We start from the raw sequence: 15845 nt of genomic DNA, 5'->3' as shown, positions 1-15845 counted from the left end.
TTTCGAAATCCAACTCTGGAGTGGGTTGGTCGACGGGTTGGAGAAGCCATCGGACCTAGTTAGGTCAAAGGAATTTCGAAATCCAACTCTGGAGTGGATTGGAGAAGCCATCGCACCTAGTTGGGTCAAAGGAATTTCAAAATCCAACTCTGGAGTGGGTTGGTCGATGGGTCGGAGAAGCCATCGGGCCTAGTTGGGTCAAAGGAATTTTGAAATCCAACTCTGGAGTGGGTTGGTCGATGGGTCGGAAAAGCCATCGGATCTAGTTGGGTCAAAAATATTTCGAAATCCAACTCTGGAGTGGGTTGGTCGATGAGTCGGAGAAGCCATCGGACCGAAATAGAATTATTATGTTTTAGATTATGTGAATTGAGTTTGGTAAGCTTAATCCAAAATAGGGATATAACGATAAGATAAAGTGTGTATGAAATACGTAATCAATGGAAACAAAATCGTTGACATTTTCTGATTTTGCTGCTAAAGGGATGCTTCGAGCCTGATAAGCTCAATCCAAAATAGCATGGTTGAATTCAGAGTGAGCTATTTGTAGTGCGTTAGAAATGTCAAATGAGTTGATTTTAGGAAATTGATGAACATTTTCTGATTTTGCTGCTTAAGGAATGCTTCGAGTCTGGTAAGCTCAATCCAATATAGCATGATTGAAATCAGAAATGTCAAATGAGTTGATTTTAGGAAATTGATGAACATTTTCTGATCTTTCTGCTAAAGGGATGCTTCGAGCCTGGTAAGCTCAAACAATCAATAACATGTAAAATTAGCTTATTTGAGTAATACAAGATATCAAACTTTAAAAAAAATCTTCACTGAATCTCGGCATTTTCAAAGCTTTTGATCGAGACTGACACCTCGCTGAGCGCTCAGCAAACATCTCTTTAGACGGAATCTCAGCAAGCGTGGTGAATTTTTAAGAGATTCGTCAAATATATTGTTGAAAGTCAGTTAACGAAAATAATGTTTATTCTAGATTCTGTTCAAAAATTACCGAGCACATTTTACTGTGTAATTTCCAAACAGCAATTTAAATTTTATTTCGTCATGTTTACTGACATGTTGAGTAAAAAAAAACGATCTGGATTTTCGATTTGATGTATATTGTTTAATTTATTTCAAGAACTAAAATATTATATGTTTAAAATTTGAAGAAAAATTCCGTTTGAACAAACTAGAGTTTGTTTGTCTTCACTAATATTTTATCTAAGTGATAGAATAGTTTTGGAGTGCATAATTTTAGTTATAAACCTTATTTTGGGTTAAACTGTGCCCGTTTTACTCACCTGTAGCTGAAGAACGCCAAATTGAACAGCTTCATACGCCAGTTGTCCTTCTGGTGGAAATAGTTGTGCGCACAAATCATGGTCCAGTTAACACACAGTCCACTAAACACAGCCAACAGATAGCTTTTGAATGTTATGGCTAAAAATGCAAACACGAACGCGCTTCCCAGCAACGAATCGATGATAAGTCTAGATTTTTGGATCGGGGCTTTATCGATCTCCTGCAACTTATCGCGAACTCTTCGCTTCAACGTCCGGTAGAATCCATCTTCCTTGAAAGTGAGCCGCACATTCCGCGGTTGTTTGGCTTCTCGAACTTTGTACTTCGGCAGGAGGCTTTCCGCCCTCGTGGTAATGTGATGCGTTTCGAACGCCTCGGTGATGTCAGTTCCCTAAAAGGAAACAAGAAGTTGAATTGAATGTTTAAGGGGGCAAAATGGGGCTCAGACAGCCTAAGCGGCAAACGCAGAGCTTTCAAGCAAGACCAAGCTGAAGATCATGGATTCGTATCCCACGGGCGAGGATCCTTTCGGAGGGGACTTCCCAGGGCATAGAGTATCTTCGTGCCTGTCACATGACATAGGGTCAGTGTTCCCTTAGTGGACAGTCCCCTATAGTCGCACTAGTGGCTTATTACGGCCGTTTTGCTATGAATCTTTTCAAAATATTTTTTGGCATGAATGTCAGGAGCTATTTATCTAAGTACCATTGATACACAGCTTGATTTTGTTCATAAAATGATTGAAATAATTAGTTTTGCTTAAAATTTGAGCTCCCTTGCACCTATAGTTAACCTATTGTTCCTATAGTAGCACTACTGAGAGAAACTATTTTTTATTATACGAAATAATTAATGAATGAAGTACTTTTTTTAAATCAAACGAAAGCTTTTGATCCACACTTTCAAAGAAAAATATAAAAGCTTTGTAAAAATACGGTTTTGATTAGTATTTTGCCAAGGCCGTGATGCTAGTACTACTATAGGAACAGAAATTAGAAATAGTGCTACTATAGGCACATGTATTCCTATAGTGGCACAAGCGATAATAAATGCAAACATATGAGTTTTCGCAGTTTTCATATTTTTCCCACAAAACCAAGAGAAAAAGCTTTCAGATGATGTAAAAATAATGACGCTAGCGTTATTTTTCGATTTTATACGAATATTTGTTCTTAGCTATGCGGCTATTTGTACATCGACCCTACACATGCAAAAATGTTTAATTGGCAAAGAAAGTTCTCAGTTAATAACTATAGAGGTGCTCATAAGAACACTAGGTATGCTGAGTAGCAGGCTCTGCAGTGCGCATTGTACCCTCTTTATGCTCTCGAAGGTTTTTTAAAATACCTAAAGCAATAAAACAATACTTCTAAATGCTACAAATGCTACTCAATGCTACATGCTATTAAAATAGTTCATTCCAGCGCTACAAAAACAAAACTTTTCAGTACTATTTTTTTCTACGATTGATGCCTTTACGATCCTTGTTTGGACCCGTGCCCTCGATTTTTCGTTGGACCCGTTAGCGAAAGCTAGCGGTGGTAATCCTTCTTGCACAGCGTCTTGAAAAAAAAAACCTTTCGAAGGTCTCGTATTCTTTCGTTTATTCACTAAACATGGTTGCAACTCAACAACAAACAAAAGTAAGGGTGAATCTCAGAATTCACAACTTTCTTAAAAAAAAAGGGTTTAAAACTGTGCCAAAAGTGGGATCATGGAACAAAACATTGCCGCATGGATACTAAATGTATGATTTGCGGGGATTATTCTCACGCTAAGGACGTCTGTCCTGTAAAGGGTGATCCACAAAGTTTGTATATGCGCGAATTGCGGGGGCCATCATAAGGTGAAGATGAATCGAAGCCAAACTTCATACAGGTATGTTCCGTTTTTATCAACACGATCGGCAATTTTCAGTTGATAAAAACGGAACCGTGACAAAACGGAATAATTTTCTTAGGCAAATTATTTTACAAATTTTTAAACAAAATTGCAGTTTTGCCAGTATAATTCACAATTTCATCATATAAATGCACAGTATTGATGTTTCGGAGTTGTGATTGGTATTAAGTTTGTTCATTCGTATAATATCGTAAATAAAGTTGATTGCAGACTCTAATCAATCAATATGATTATTTAATGCGATAAATCTTTAATAGTTAAAGTTTTGTTGGTTAGATATTCATTGTATTTAATATGGAATATTAAACCGATAATCACATAAATGTGCTTTACATAATGAGATGCGTCATATAAAAATAACTACAAGAAAGTGGGTCAAGCTGATAATTGTCTTTTTTTTCAAGAAAGATTTGACACGAAACAATTTAGTTTTCTTCTGTCCATGCTCATCTTTTTGCTTTTTATAAGAACAGTAATCTGAGGAAAAGGCTTTTCCTCAGTTGGGATGTAATGCCATACAGACATTACATCCCAACTGAGGAAGAGCCTTTTTCTCAGCTTACTGTTCTTATAAACACTTCCAAAGTTATCAACTGAGAGTTTTTTTTTTTATTTTGCTAAGGTACATTTTGCACACATTCGGCATCCGATTGGTGATTAAATGCGGGGGTATGTTGCGATAGTTTTGCAAGCTTAAATGAATATTTATGGTTTCCTGTGCTTTTAATTGTCAAAATATATTGTGTAGAATGATTGGGTGATTTTTCTTCACTATCACTACCAACTTCGACTGGGATGCACTAATCGCCATTCTAGAACAGCGTCACCTTTACCGTTTAGTTCTGCGTTGGATCACGAATTGGCTAGCACTAACTTCTTCTTTCTGGCGTTACATCCCCACTGGGACAGAGCCTGCTTCTCAGCTTAGTGTTCTTATGAGCATTTCCACAGTTTTTAACTGAGAGCTTACTATGCCAATGACCATTTTTGCATGTGTATATCGTGTGGCAGGTACGAAGATACTCTATGCCCTGGGAAGTCGAGAAAATTTCCAACCCGAAAAGATCCTCGTCAGGTGGGATTCGAACCCACGACCCTCAGCTTGGTCATGCTGAATAGCTGCGCGTTTACCGCTACGGCTATCTGGGCCCCTGGCTAGCACTAACCTAAATTTAAATTCTACTAGGGTAGAAGTACCAATTATGGCTATAGTACCAATTATGGCAATAGTCGGAACAAAAAGAGATTTTTCTTATTGTTTCACTCGACTATAATGGCTTATATTCACAGGAATGATTAAACTATTTGTTTTTGATGGTAACTAAACCTTGAAAAGAACATTCGTGCAATAAACTTCGAAAAATGAACATTTGAAAATTTTGCCTCACATATATGTCATCTTCTTAGCAGTTGGCTAAGGGACTTCCGTTACGAAATGTATGTTTTCATCCTGATAAACTGTTTCAACCGATGAATGTATGTTGCCTAGTGAGAACAAATAAATAAATTTAGCTGGTATGCAAACAATTCTACTGTTTAAAGTTGGAAATCGTGTAATTTCCCCTATGTCGATAACTGGTACAAAGAGTGTATGAGAGCCCAATTATGGCAATACTCTGGAGGTGGTTTGTTTACATTTTTTGATCAGTGAAATAAAAGAAGTAAAGCTATTTTACGGGTGACTTCCACGACGGGACGGTTTGGTAAGGCATTATCTTCATGTTTTGTACTCAATTACTAAGATTTTTCAATCACACGTTCGAAAACGTTCGCGAGCGGAAGATGCTAATTTCATGGTAGAGAGGGATTTTCAGCTACACTCGATTTTTGAATTTTCCCTCTTTTTTCGTTAAAAATTGGCACTGGAAAGGTAATGTGAGATCATTAATGCTGTTTTGTATCATAATTTGCATTTACACTACATTTTGACTTCTTTTTCGAAAATAAATTTTCTCCCATGAACCCATTGCAAAAAATTGATTTAACATCTATTTAACCCAAAATTTTTGGAAAATTTTATGAGCGATATCTTCATTACATATTAGCGTTGCATTATCATTCGCTCTTCATGGCGTTTGAGTTCATTTCGTGCAAATATTCGATAGTCCATAATTGGTACACTTTCATGTCGAATGCTAGGAACGCTATTGCCATAATTGGTACAAAGACAACGCTTTTCGAAAACCATTTTTAGAAGCTTAAAGTCAATTTAGTACTAAAATTGTTTAAATCAACAGATTCGCAAGGCTTTAAACTAGTAATTGACACTAATAAGTCATGCTTGCGTTTTAGAAACGCGGTTACAACTTGATTTTTATCACTACTGTTGACATATTGCATCCATAATTGGTACACCTACCCTATTTTGTTTGCTAAAACGATGTTGAATAGGTTTATCAAGAACACAAAAGTGTACAAATTCCAGAACAAGCATAACCAAAATAGAACTTTTTGATTAGAATCTCTTATGCTAAGGTTTATGAATAAGCGTAAGGTAACCCGAGCAGAAGAAAATAACTACTGAATACCAAATTGAGGTGTTCCATACCAGATAATTTCCAATACTGACAACCTGAATGAGGTATGAATGAGCCCTGCATAAGAGGTAAAATACCTCAAATAATACCTTCTGCATATTCTACAAATACCAAGCTGATAATTCGATCAGGTATTGTAATACCTAAATAATACTTGATGGATTTTCATATAAAAGTGAAATTTTTCAATAATAGTTCAATACCTCCAGCAGTCCTCAATAGCTATCGAATACCAAAATGAAGTATTTTTAATTGTTTTAAACATTTTTTTCAAATACCATTATAATACCAAAATGAGCTATTGATAACTGAACAATACCTAATTGAGGTATGATACCAAAATATGGTATGCATAAGTTATTGCCGAGTTATTTTTTCCTCCTCGGGAAGAGACGAATGCCCCTTCTGGGTAAAGTCTCTATAAACAAAAAAAAAATATAAAATAAGCATAAGATAGTTGGTATTAGCTCTTTATTAAACTTTTGGTCTCCACAAAGAGTACTTTTTTGCACTCTCATTTGAATCGTTTTAGGATCTGTGTTGAAAATGTTGAGTGAAATTTTTACTCCTCAATAAAACATCAAAATCTCCTCATTTTTGCATCGTGGAGGAGTTCTGTCAAGCCTGGTTGCTAGGACGTGCTAGGAGAGCAACTCTCGAATGTTGAGAGATGCATCAATCTTGTCCATCAGCTCATGCTAAATTTGAAAACTCTAATTGATTAGCGAATAAGAAGGAATAAAACCTTATTGAATCGTATATGATTTGACCCCTACCATGGTGATCAACATCAACATTATATCGAAAATTCAACCCTGAGGCTATTGAAAAACATTAAAGTAGCTTTTAATAAGTTTTGAGTTTATATTCCAAGCGTTTTAAAAAATTATAAAAGAAATTTTTTGTGTTGATAAAAACGGAATAATTTGTTGACGAAATCGGAACGTGACAAAATCGGAACGTGATAAAAACGGAACATACCTGTATTTTATAGAGCACAAATCTGGAGAACCAAAAAAAAATAAATAAGTTGAAAACCTTATCTATTGACTGCTCCAAACTGACTTGCAAAAATTGACTCGCCATTAACTAAAAAAATTGTCATTGATAACTTGAATGCCAAACATCGTTCATGGAATAATTCGCAAAGTAATTACAACGGCAGAATTGTATTTGATGAGTGATCTTCAGGATATTTCTCAATTCAATACCCTAATAGCTCTATATGTTTTTCCTCTTCTAGAAACCCTTCTACAATTGATTTGGTCTTAACCGACTCTAGTCATCTTTGTAGTCAACTTATTACTCATGCTTATTTTGATTATGATCATGTTCCTGTTACATTTCATATGAAGCGATTCTCAATCCTATTAGCTCCTTTTTCAATTATTTTCGAGCCGGCTGGAATATATATGAAACATATAATGACTCTAATCTTGATGTTAACATTTCTTTACAAACTAAACTTGTCAATATCACAATGCTCTTGAAACCTTAACTAATTCCATTGTTGAAGCCAGGAGCATTGCAGTTCCAAAATGTGAAATTTGAATCGGAGATTATAGACGATGATCTTAAACTCTTGATCCGTCTTAAAAACGTGGGGAGAAGGCAATTTCAACGCACTCGCGATCCTGGTATTAAAATTATATGGCAGGATTTGCAGAAAGAAATCAAGAAACGTTTTACACAATTAAGAAACAAAAAATTTGAAAATAAAATTTCTCAATTGGACCCTGGCTCTAAGCCCTTTTGGAAATTATCTAAAATTAAAAAAAAAAAAAAACCTCAGAAGCAAATACCGGTATTGAAAGAGGAAAACAAATTATTACTAACTAAATGCGGAAAAGCTCAAAAACTTGCCATGCAGTTTGAAAGCGTGCACAATTTTAATTTAGGACTTACTAGTCCAATTGAAAATCAAGTTACTCGGGATTTCGAAAACATTCTCAACCAAGAGAACGTTTTCGAAAGTTCCTGGGAGACTGATTTGAAAGAAGTGAGAACTATTATTAAAAAATTCAAAAATATGAAAGCTCCTGGCGATGATGGAATTTTCTACATCCTCATCAAGAAACTTCCAGAAAGTAGCTTATCATTCTTAGATGATATATTTAACAAATGTTTTCAATTAGCATATTTTCCTGCCAAATGGAAAAATGCTAAGGTTGCACCAATTTTAAAACCAGACAAAAATCCTGCAGAAGCTTCTAGCTATCGTCCAATCAGTTTGCTTTCCTCCATCAGTAAACATTTTGAAAAGGTCATTTTGAACAGAATAATGGCCCACATCAACGAAAATTTAATTTTTGTCAAGAACAGTTCGGATTCTGCCGTGGACATTCGACCACTCATCAATTTTTACTTGTAACAAATTCGATCCATTCCAACAAATCTGAAAGTTATTCTTCTGGTCTTGCTCTTCTAGACATAGAAAAAGCATTCGACAATGTTTGGCATGAAGGTTTGATCGTAAAATTAAAAAACTTTAATTTTCCAACATATATTGTTAGAATAATTCAATGTTATCTGTCAAATCGTACACTTCAGGTTAATTATCAGAACTCCAGGCCTGAAAGACTTCCTGTTAGAGCTGGTGTTCCTCAAGGCAGCATTTTGGGACCAATATTATACAATACTTTCACATCTGGCTTACCTGAGTTACCTCAGGGGTGTCAGAAATCCTTGTTTGCGAATGACACAGGCCTCTCTGCCAAAGGAAGAAGTCTGCGTATCATCTGTAATCGATTGCAAAAAAGTTTGGATATTTTTTCTTCATACTTGCACAAATGGAAGATTTCTCCTAATGCTTCTAAAGCTCAACTAATAATATTCCCACACAAACCAAAATCTCTTTATTTAAAACCTTCAAGTAGACATGTTGTCACGATGAGAGATATTCCAATAAATTGGTCAGATGAAGTTGAATATCTAGGGCTCATGTTAGATATGAATTTAACTTTCAAAAATCACATTAAGGGCATTCAAGTCAAATGTAATAAATATGTAAAATGTCTCTATCCCCGTATTAATAGAAAATCGAAACTTTGTCTCAAGAACAAGCTTTTGATATTCAAACAAATTTTCAGACCAGTCATGATGTACCAATATGGACTAACTGTTGTAACAAGGAAGAAAGCTCTGCAGAGAATTAAAAAAAAAAACATTTTGAAAATGATTCTCAAACTTCCTCCCTAATATAGTACAAATGAGTTACATAGAATATCCAATGTTGAATATTTGGAACAAATGTCAAATAAAATAATTAATAATTTTAGGCAAAAATCGTTACAATCTTCTATTGACACGATTGATGTGTTATAAGGACTGTTCATTTTATAAAGTGGACACTTTGTTTATGCTATATATTTTTTATTTATTGATAAAATCGTAATCGGTTTTCTGTGTATCGTTGACCTATTATTCTAAAATGCTATGAAAACATAAAATCTTTGAAAATGCTTTTGGTTGAAGAGCTAAATAGTTTTTCCAAAAACTCTTAAAAAAAGCTGTCCGTCAAAGTTTAACATTATTTTTCGCAAAACAAAAATCCTTATTTTTATGAACAAATTGTATGTTTGTATCCTTTACTATTCTACTAAAGGTAAAGCTTTAAAAATATCAATTATATTCCACCATTCTATGACATTAGGTAACTTAAGTCATTTACCTATTTATGGCCAAATTTGCTGATACACCATCCTTTCACTCCCAGCAAAAGAGAAAAGTAAAAAGCGTGTTAAAAACTAATTTGGATTACTAAAGAAACTATATTAGTATAAACGAAAACTAAATCGTGAGATTAAACTACAGTCTTAAGTATAAATTTTACTGTTTATGGTAGTTTTACTAAAAAGTCTCATACTTTTAAAATCATGTACGCATATTTATCGATCTACAGCAAATTGTAAACAGTTTTCTCCGAATTTTTCAATTGGTAATCTCAGAATAACATATTATGAAAATAATATGTGGAAAATAAAATCGATTTTATTACAGCAGTGTTGCCAATTTTGATGATTGTCAATGTACTTTGATAGGTCTTCTAAGAATAAAACAATTGTGTTTCTGTTGTGCTTTGAATGTGTAAGTAACTGTACTAAGTAATGTACTAAGTAACTCTATGAAGGCGTAAGTTATTTTTCATATTAATATTATATTAGGACTTCCGTCAGGACGTACTTTTACACAAAAAATTCTACTCATATCAATTCCCATCAAATTTAAAAAAAAAATTCTTTAAAAATATACGGGAAAATTGATATTATTATATCTGTAAAATTGTTGCTCCAAAAATAACTTGATTTTTTCCATCAGGCTTCTGATTGATGATGCTTTCGAAGAACAAGCCTTTTTTGAAAATAGAAAATATAAATTATCGAATTTTCCAGCCGATTTCTTACAATCATTGATTTTGATAACCTCAAAAAATCGACCGATCTAATCGTTGTTCCATATTCGTGTGAAATTTAATTATTTTGGAGAATTTTTATTATCACAACATTGTACAATACTAGTCGAACGATGTGCAAACAACCGATTGAAATTTCATTGATTAATAAGAAAGATACAGCATGCACAAGGTGTCCACTTTATAAAATGAACAGTCCTGATATTTAGGTTAAGTTAGGTTAAGTAAATTGAAAACGTGTTTTTTTCTCTTATAAGATGGTGAAATCAACTCACCTGTAAAAAATCTGAACTGGTACGGCAAATGAAATGTCATATGTTATTTACAAAATGTTAATAAAATCTCAAATTTGTTTTACCAAATCAGGATGATAGTGTTGTCTAATAACACAGAACACCTAGATATAAGAAATGAATGTAATGTTTGGAATGATACTAATAAAGAAATTAAAAAAACTCAATAGTCCAATTGAAAATTAAGTAACACCGGATTCTCCATCAAGAGAACGTTTTTTAAAGTTTCTGGGACACTCATTTGGAAGAAGTGAAAACAATTATTAAAAAAAATATTGCACTGGGCTACCATCAGTGCACCAGATTCCGCTCATTTAAGGGAAGTTATGTGCCCAAATGTTTATTATAAATTAACTATTGTGTCGAGCAAAACTATTTTCATGTCACAATGTAGCTCCAAGTATAGGTAATCAGCGGCAAAATAAAAAGAATTTGGAAAAATTCATAAACAAATATTTAATTTCATTTGTTACTGCATTTAAGTGTTCCTATTTCCGCTCACGGTACAGATTTCGTGACGAACTTACTAAACTATGCATTATTTCGAATTTCGTTATTTACCTTGATATTTTTTATGGTCAAGCCATAGCTACTACTGCAATAAAGAAGGCTGTATACTAAAATCGACATTTCTTTGAAACTTTGTTTATTTTTTTCTGCATGAGCGGTTATTGGAACACACAAAAATACCTAGTGGTCCGATAACCGCTCACGAGGTCTTGTGTTTTCAATATAAATAATTATTTTATCAAATGAAAATAATGTCAGACGACTTCGTTTAAATGTTGTTAGTATTGCTAGAATATATCCGTGTGAAAAATATTGGTTTTTGATACGAAAAATCAATTTTTACACTAGTGAGCGGAAATAGGGGCATGAGCGGATACTGGTACACTGATGGTATTAGTGTTTGAAAGGCTTCATGTTTTTTTATTTGTAAATGAAAACATTTGGAGATCCTTTCCTTAGGTGATCCATCTTGCCCATCCTTACCCTACGTAATGATTCTCCAGATATTACTCACCTTTGTAAGTCGGATCCATTCGGGGCCTCCGGGATGACGATCGATGAATTCAGTCAAGTCGTACAACGTGTCGTGAATACGCCACAGTCCTTCGGCACCATCATCGTGACGTTTACCTTCCAACCAACGGTAAACCGTTTTCAAGGGCTCATCCCGAAACGTCGGGTACTTGTTGGTGATCGTTGTAATGAGCGCAGGTGTTCCGTTTGACTTCTCCGACATGACTGCTGTCCGCACCAGAGCACCTTCGAGTACCTACACCTGAAGAAAGTGTGATCAGTATAGGAGCCTATTAGCATGCAAGGCGATCAACGACTGCGCACCAATTAATCAGTATGCAGATTGGTCACCTTCGGAAATTTACACCGGGTCAGATTCTGAGGTGTGTTCTACGTTCTTCTGGAGATGCACATTAGTGTGGGACAAAATTTAGATTCTCGCTTCAGTCCACTTTTTGGATTGCATTTGGGTCCTATAACAACTGTGTAAAATTTCAGTTCGATCGGAGAAACTATATTTTAGCGCCAGCCGTTCAAATTTTGTATGGGATTTTGCAAAGAAAAATCGCCAGAGGTCGCCCATTGATCTCTATAAAAATTCTGAATACAGACCTCGATAGGTATTTTTACGATGAAGAATATTGCCGAAGACTGCGAAACAATCCGACACTTGTGAAAAAAGTTATTCAATGAAAACCTATTGGCAAGGCGACGTTGATTAACACGTAAAAGAATAACAATAATAACAAAATCGGGCAAAATTTCCGAATAATCTATGCTTAATAACTTTTTTCACAAGCTTCTGATTGCTTTGCGGCCTTTGGCAATGTTGTTCATCGTAGAAATACCTATCAAGATCTATGTTCAGAATTTTTATAGATGTCAATGGGCGTCTTCTGGCGATTTTTCTTTACAAAAGTAAGTTTTCCCATAGTATTAGTTAATCCCATACAAACTTTGAACGGCTGGCGCTAAAATATAGTTTCTCCGATTGAGCTGAAATTTTGCACAGTTGTTATAGGACCCAAATGCAATCCAAAAAGTGGTTTGGAGCGAGAATCTAATTTTTTTCATATAACCGTGTCCCAGGCTAATGCACATGTGCGCTTCGGATGGAATACATTCGCACACACAGCGGGTTCCCCTTCGATAGTAATCCCCCCATGGAAGATTACTAAACGTTAAACTTTTCTAAACATTTCAGAATGTTTGCTCTAAATTAGTTTAGTCATTGCTTAGCGTATTCACGTAAATAGGCATGATAAGTGTTTCTTAAACAAAGATTTCTTCATGGAAGTAATTCGAGCCATATGAAAAGCGCACGGTGCAATCAGCTAATCGGACATCAAATCTAATTCTGATAGGCATGAGTAAACACAGCAAATCACAAACAGACGGTGATTTTTAATCCGTACACATCAATTACTCGTGTAAGAAGTAATGGCAAAAACAAATCTTTCTTGGCAGCCTCTCGCAAGAATAGTTGAGTCGAGATCATTCCTAAACTACTTAATGCGTTTTTTATAGATATGGTTCGGGTTTTCGATGTTTTTACATTCTCGACAGGAATGTTTATTTTGTTTTACAGTCAAATATCCATCAATCGATGTGCCATTACTTGATTTCGACTTAAGCAAGCAAATTTAGTCATGCCTGATTTTTCTTTTTTTATCAACTACTGACTTTGGAATCATTTCCATAACTCGATATTTTGCTGTGTCGTTGGTCTTATCAACAATATCTCATAGAGGTTTAACTGTATTACAATTTTTCAGAACATTCTTTTGGAATACTGTTGGTTGACTTTGTGATCAGAATAAAAAAGATGAATCTCAGGTAGTATTATTATCAGCGACAATTGAACATTGTTAATACCCAATTTCCCACAATCAAGATTAACGTCATGTAGAACAACCTAGTTTACACGATAAGAATCCAAACGATGATCAATTCATTCTCGCTGCTTTCTAAAATGAGATCTATCCGTTCACATTGAGCCAAGAAAAACTTAGCACAATGATGGAATGCACGTTCTCCTCACTCACTTTTCCCTCTTACGCAACAGAAACATCAATTGTGTTTTGTGGGTACCACGTGCGGTTCTGCAGGTATGGACTCGACATGGCGTTTTCTTCGGCACGATATCTCAGTATTCTTCTTCTTTGCATAACTTTCCTACCGGGATAGTGTCAGTGATGAGCACTTTCACAGCTTTCTTTGCCAGTTCCCATTTTCGCATCCGTAGGTATGATACTCTATGTCCATAGAAGAGGGATTCCACGGAGGCATGCAAGTCGATTCTGATCGACCATTTCAAAAATATCTGAAACTTTGCACAGTTTTTCAGTTCCATCTAAATCGTCATTTTCCGATATCAAATCTTCAAGTTGAGTCACGACTAACTTTTCAAAAGGGTGTATGTGAAAATGGTTCAAAAATATTCAAAAAGCTGCACAGCAAAAACGGTTCGTTCGATTGTTAGACAACTAAAGAAACAAAGTTAGACAACTAAATAAAGATTCCAAAAAAAAATACACACAGTAAAAAAAATTTTTTTTTTGCGTTAAAAAACATCATTTTTGTCACAAAAACTCAAATATCTCCATACCCTATCGGAATACCAACGTAATTTTTTGAGGGAAAACGTTAAGTGTCAAATTTGTGAAATATTTGAATTGTCATAACTTTTTTGTTTATTGGCTTACCATCACCAAATTTTTATGGTAGATAACTAATATAATGGACCGTTTTCCCTCAAAAAATTATTGGTATTCCGTTGGTATTCCGATAGGGTTTTGAGATATTTGAGCTTTTGTGTCAAAAATTATGTTTTTTAATGCAAAAAACAATTTTTTTTACTGTGTGTATTTTTTTTTGGAATCTTTATTTAGTTGTCTAACTTTGTTTCTTTAGTTGTCTAACAATCGAATGAACCGTTTTTGCAGTGCAGCTTTTTGAATATTTTTGAACCATTTTCACATACACCCTTTTGAAAAGTTAGTCGTGACTCAACTTGAAGATTTGATATCGGAAAATGACGATTTAGATGGAACTGGAAAACTGTGCAAAGTTTCAGCTCAATATAAAAAAATGAATTAAAAAATTTACCAAGTTTTGGTGCTGTTGCTTGGAATCACTCAGAAGTCAAAGAAACTATATACCATGACCCCACAGTTATGGATCAAATAGCTCCACACTCGCAGAGCACTTTTTTAAATAAAATTGTTGCGTGGAGCACCTGTTCTTCATCGTCACTTAGTTTGGAGTCATCAATCATATAACACAGACAAACACTAACGCCCAATGCTTAAAATACTGATATTCGCTTTAAGGAAACTAGGTGTCGGTAGTGCACAGACGTCAATATATTAGAATTAGGCGCTATTTTTTGTACGATAAAATAAACTCGAGTGTTCTGTCAGTTCCTATAGTTCCTACAAACTTCATGTAATAAGATTTATGTTGGTCAATCTTTCATTGATTTTGATTTTATTTAGAAATTTTAATTTTAATCTTTAAAGACTTGTTTTATTTTATTGAACCAGAGATGAACCAGCTTTTGGCTGAACATATCTCTAATAAATATAAAATTAAAAAAAATATTTTATTGAACAAACTTTTTTGTTTCAAGGTTAAATTTGACAATAAGGCATCGAAATAAAACTAAAGTCGACTCTTCACAACTTGATATGCTCTAGAAATCTATGGATGTTTCTGTCCCTTCACATTTCCATATATCGTACTCTCCACAAGTCGATACTTCCATAACTCGATGTCGCCACTGATCGATGTCACGTGTGAGGCAAATTTCTCTCCATAACTGAATATCCATGTGAAAATCCTTTTTATTCAGAAAAATAATTACTACTTCTTGCATGGAAGTGAATTAAGACTTCTAAGTTGTAATGAAAGCTGAAACACATCAAAATATAAATACAGATTTTTAAGATAAACACACATGATTCTTAAGCATTCTAGAAAAAAAATTCAAAATCACATTTTACAAATAAAATAAAATAACAATAAAATAATATTTCTTTCTCACAAAAGTGATCGTAAAACTATTGAAGATACAGAAATTTCAACTTTTTAGAATTTTATGTGTCGATGCAGAACATAGTTCCCCGGTGGGAACTTTGGTCGTATGCTGATAGGGAAGGGGGGTTTGCTTTTGCTTCTGCAAACCTTGAGCGTCTGTACTCCATGTTAGGAGCGGCTCACAACAGCGTCTGTTCCCCATGTCAGGGGCGGCTGATCATCGTCCGAGTACCAAAGAAGGACTCTAAGCTAAACTGCTAAACTCCGAACATTTAGGGGGAATGGTCCTCCGGAAATCTAGGTGGTTGGTGTCAGGCCCTGCAAGCCAGCCGTAAAAAAAATCAA

General features: G+C 34.7%; 1 protein-coding gene across 1 annotated transcript in view; it reads right to left on the bottom strand.

Annotated features, from left to right (window-relative positions):
* Positions 1-15845, bottom strand: part of LOC5564510 (cytochrome b5-related protein) — a 51684-nt gene that overhangs the window by 23673 nt on the left and 12166 nt on the right. The window contains exons 2-3 of the mRNA XM_001648802.2: positions 11464-11724; positions 1296-1687 (exon numbers count right to left, since the gene is read on the bottom strand). Of these exons, the coding sequence (XP_001648852.1) occupies positions 1296-1687; positions 11464-11685 (614 nt within the window). The 5' untranslated portion in view covers positions 11686-11724. The remainder of the gene's footprint in view (positions 1-1295; positions 1688-11463; positions 11725-15845) is intronic.

This window comes from Aedes aegypti, chromosome 2 (assembly GCF_002204515.2).
Source record: "Aedes aegypti strain LVP_AGWG chromosome 2, AaegL5.0 Primary Assembly, whole genome shotgun sequence".
NCBI lineage: Eukaryota > Metazoa > Arthropoda > Insecta > Diptera > Culicidae > Aedes > Aedes aegypti.
This window is presented reverse-complemented; position numbering and strand designations above follow the sequence as displayed.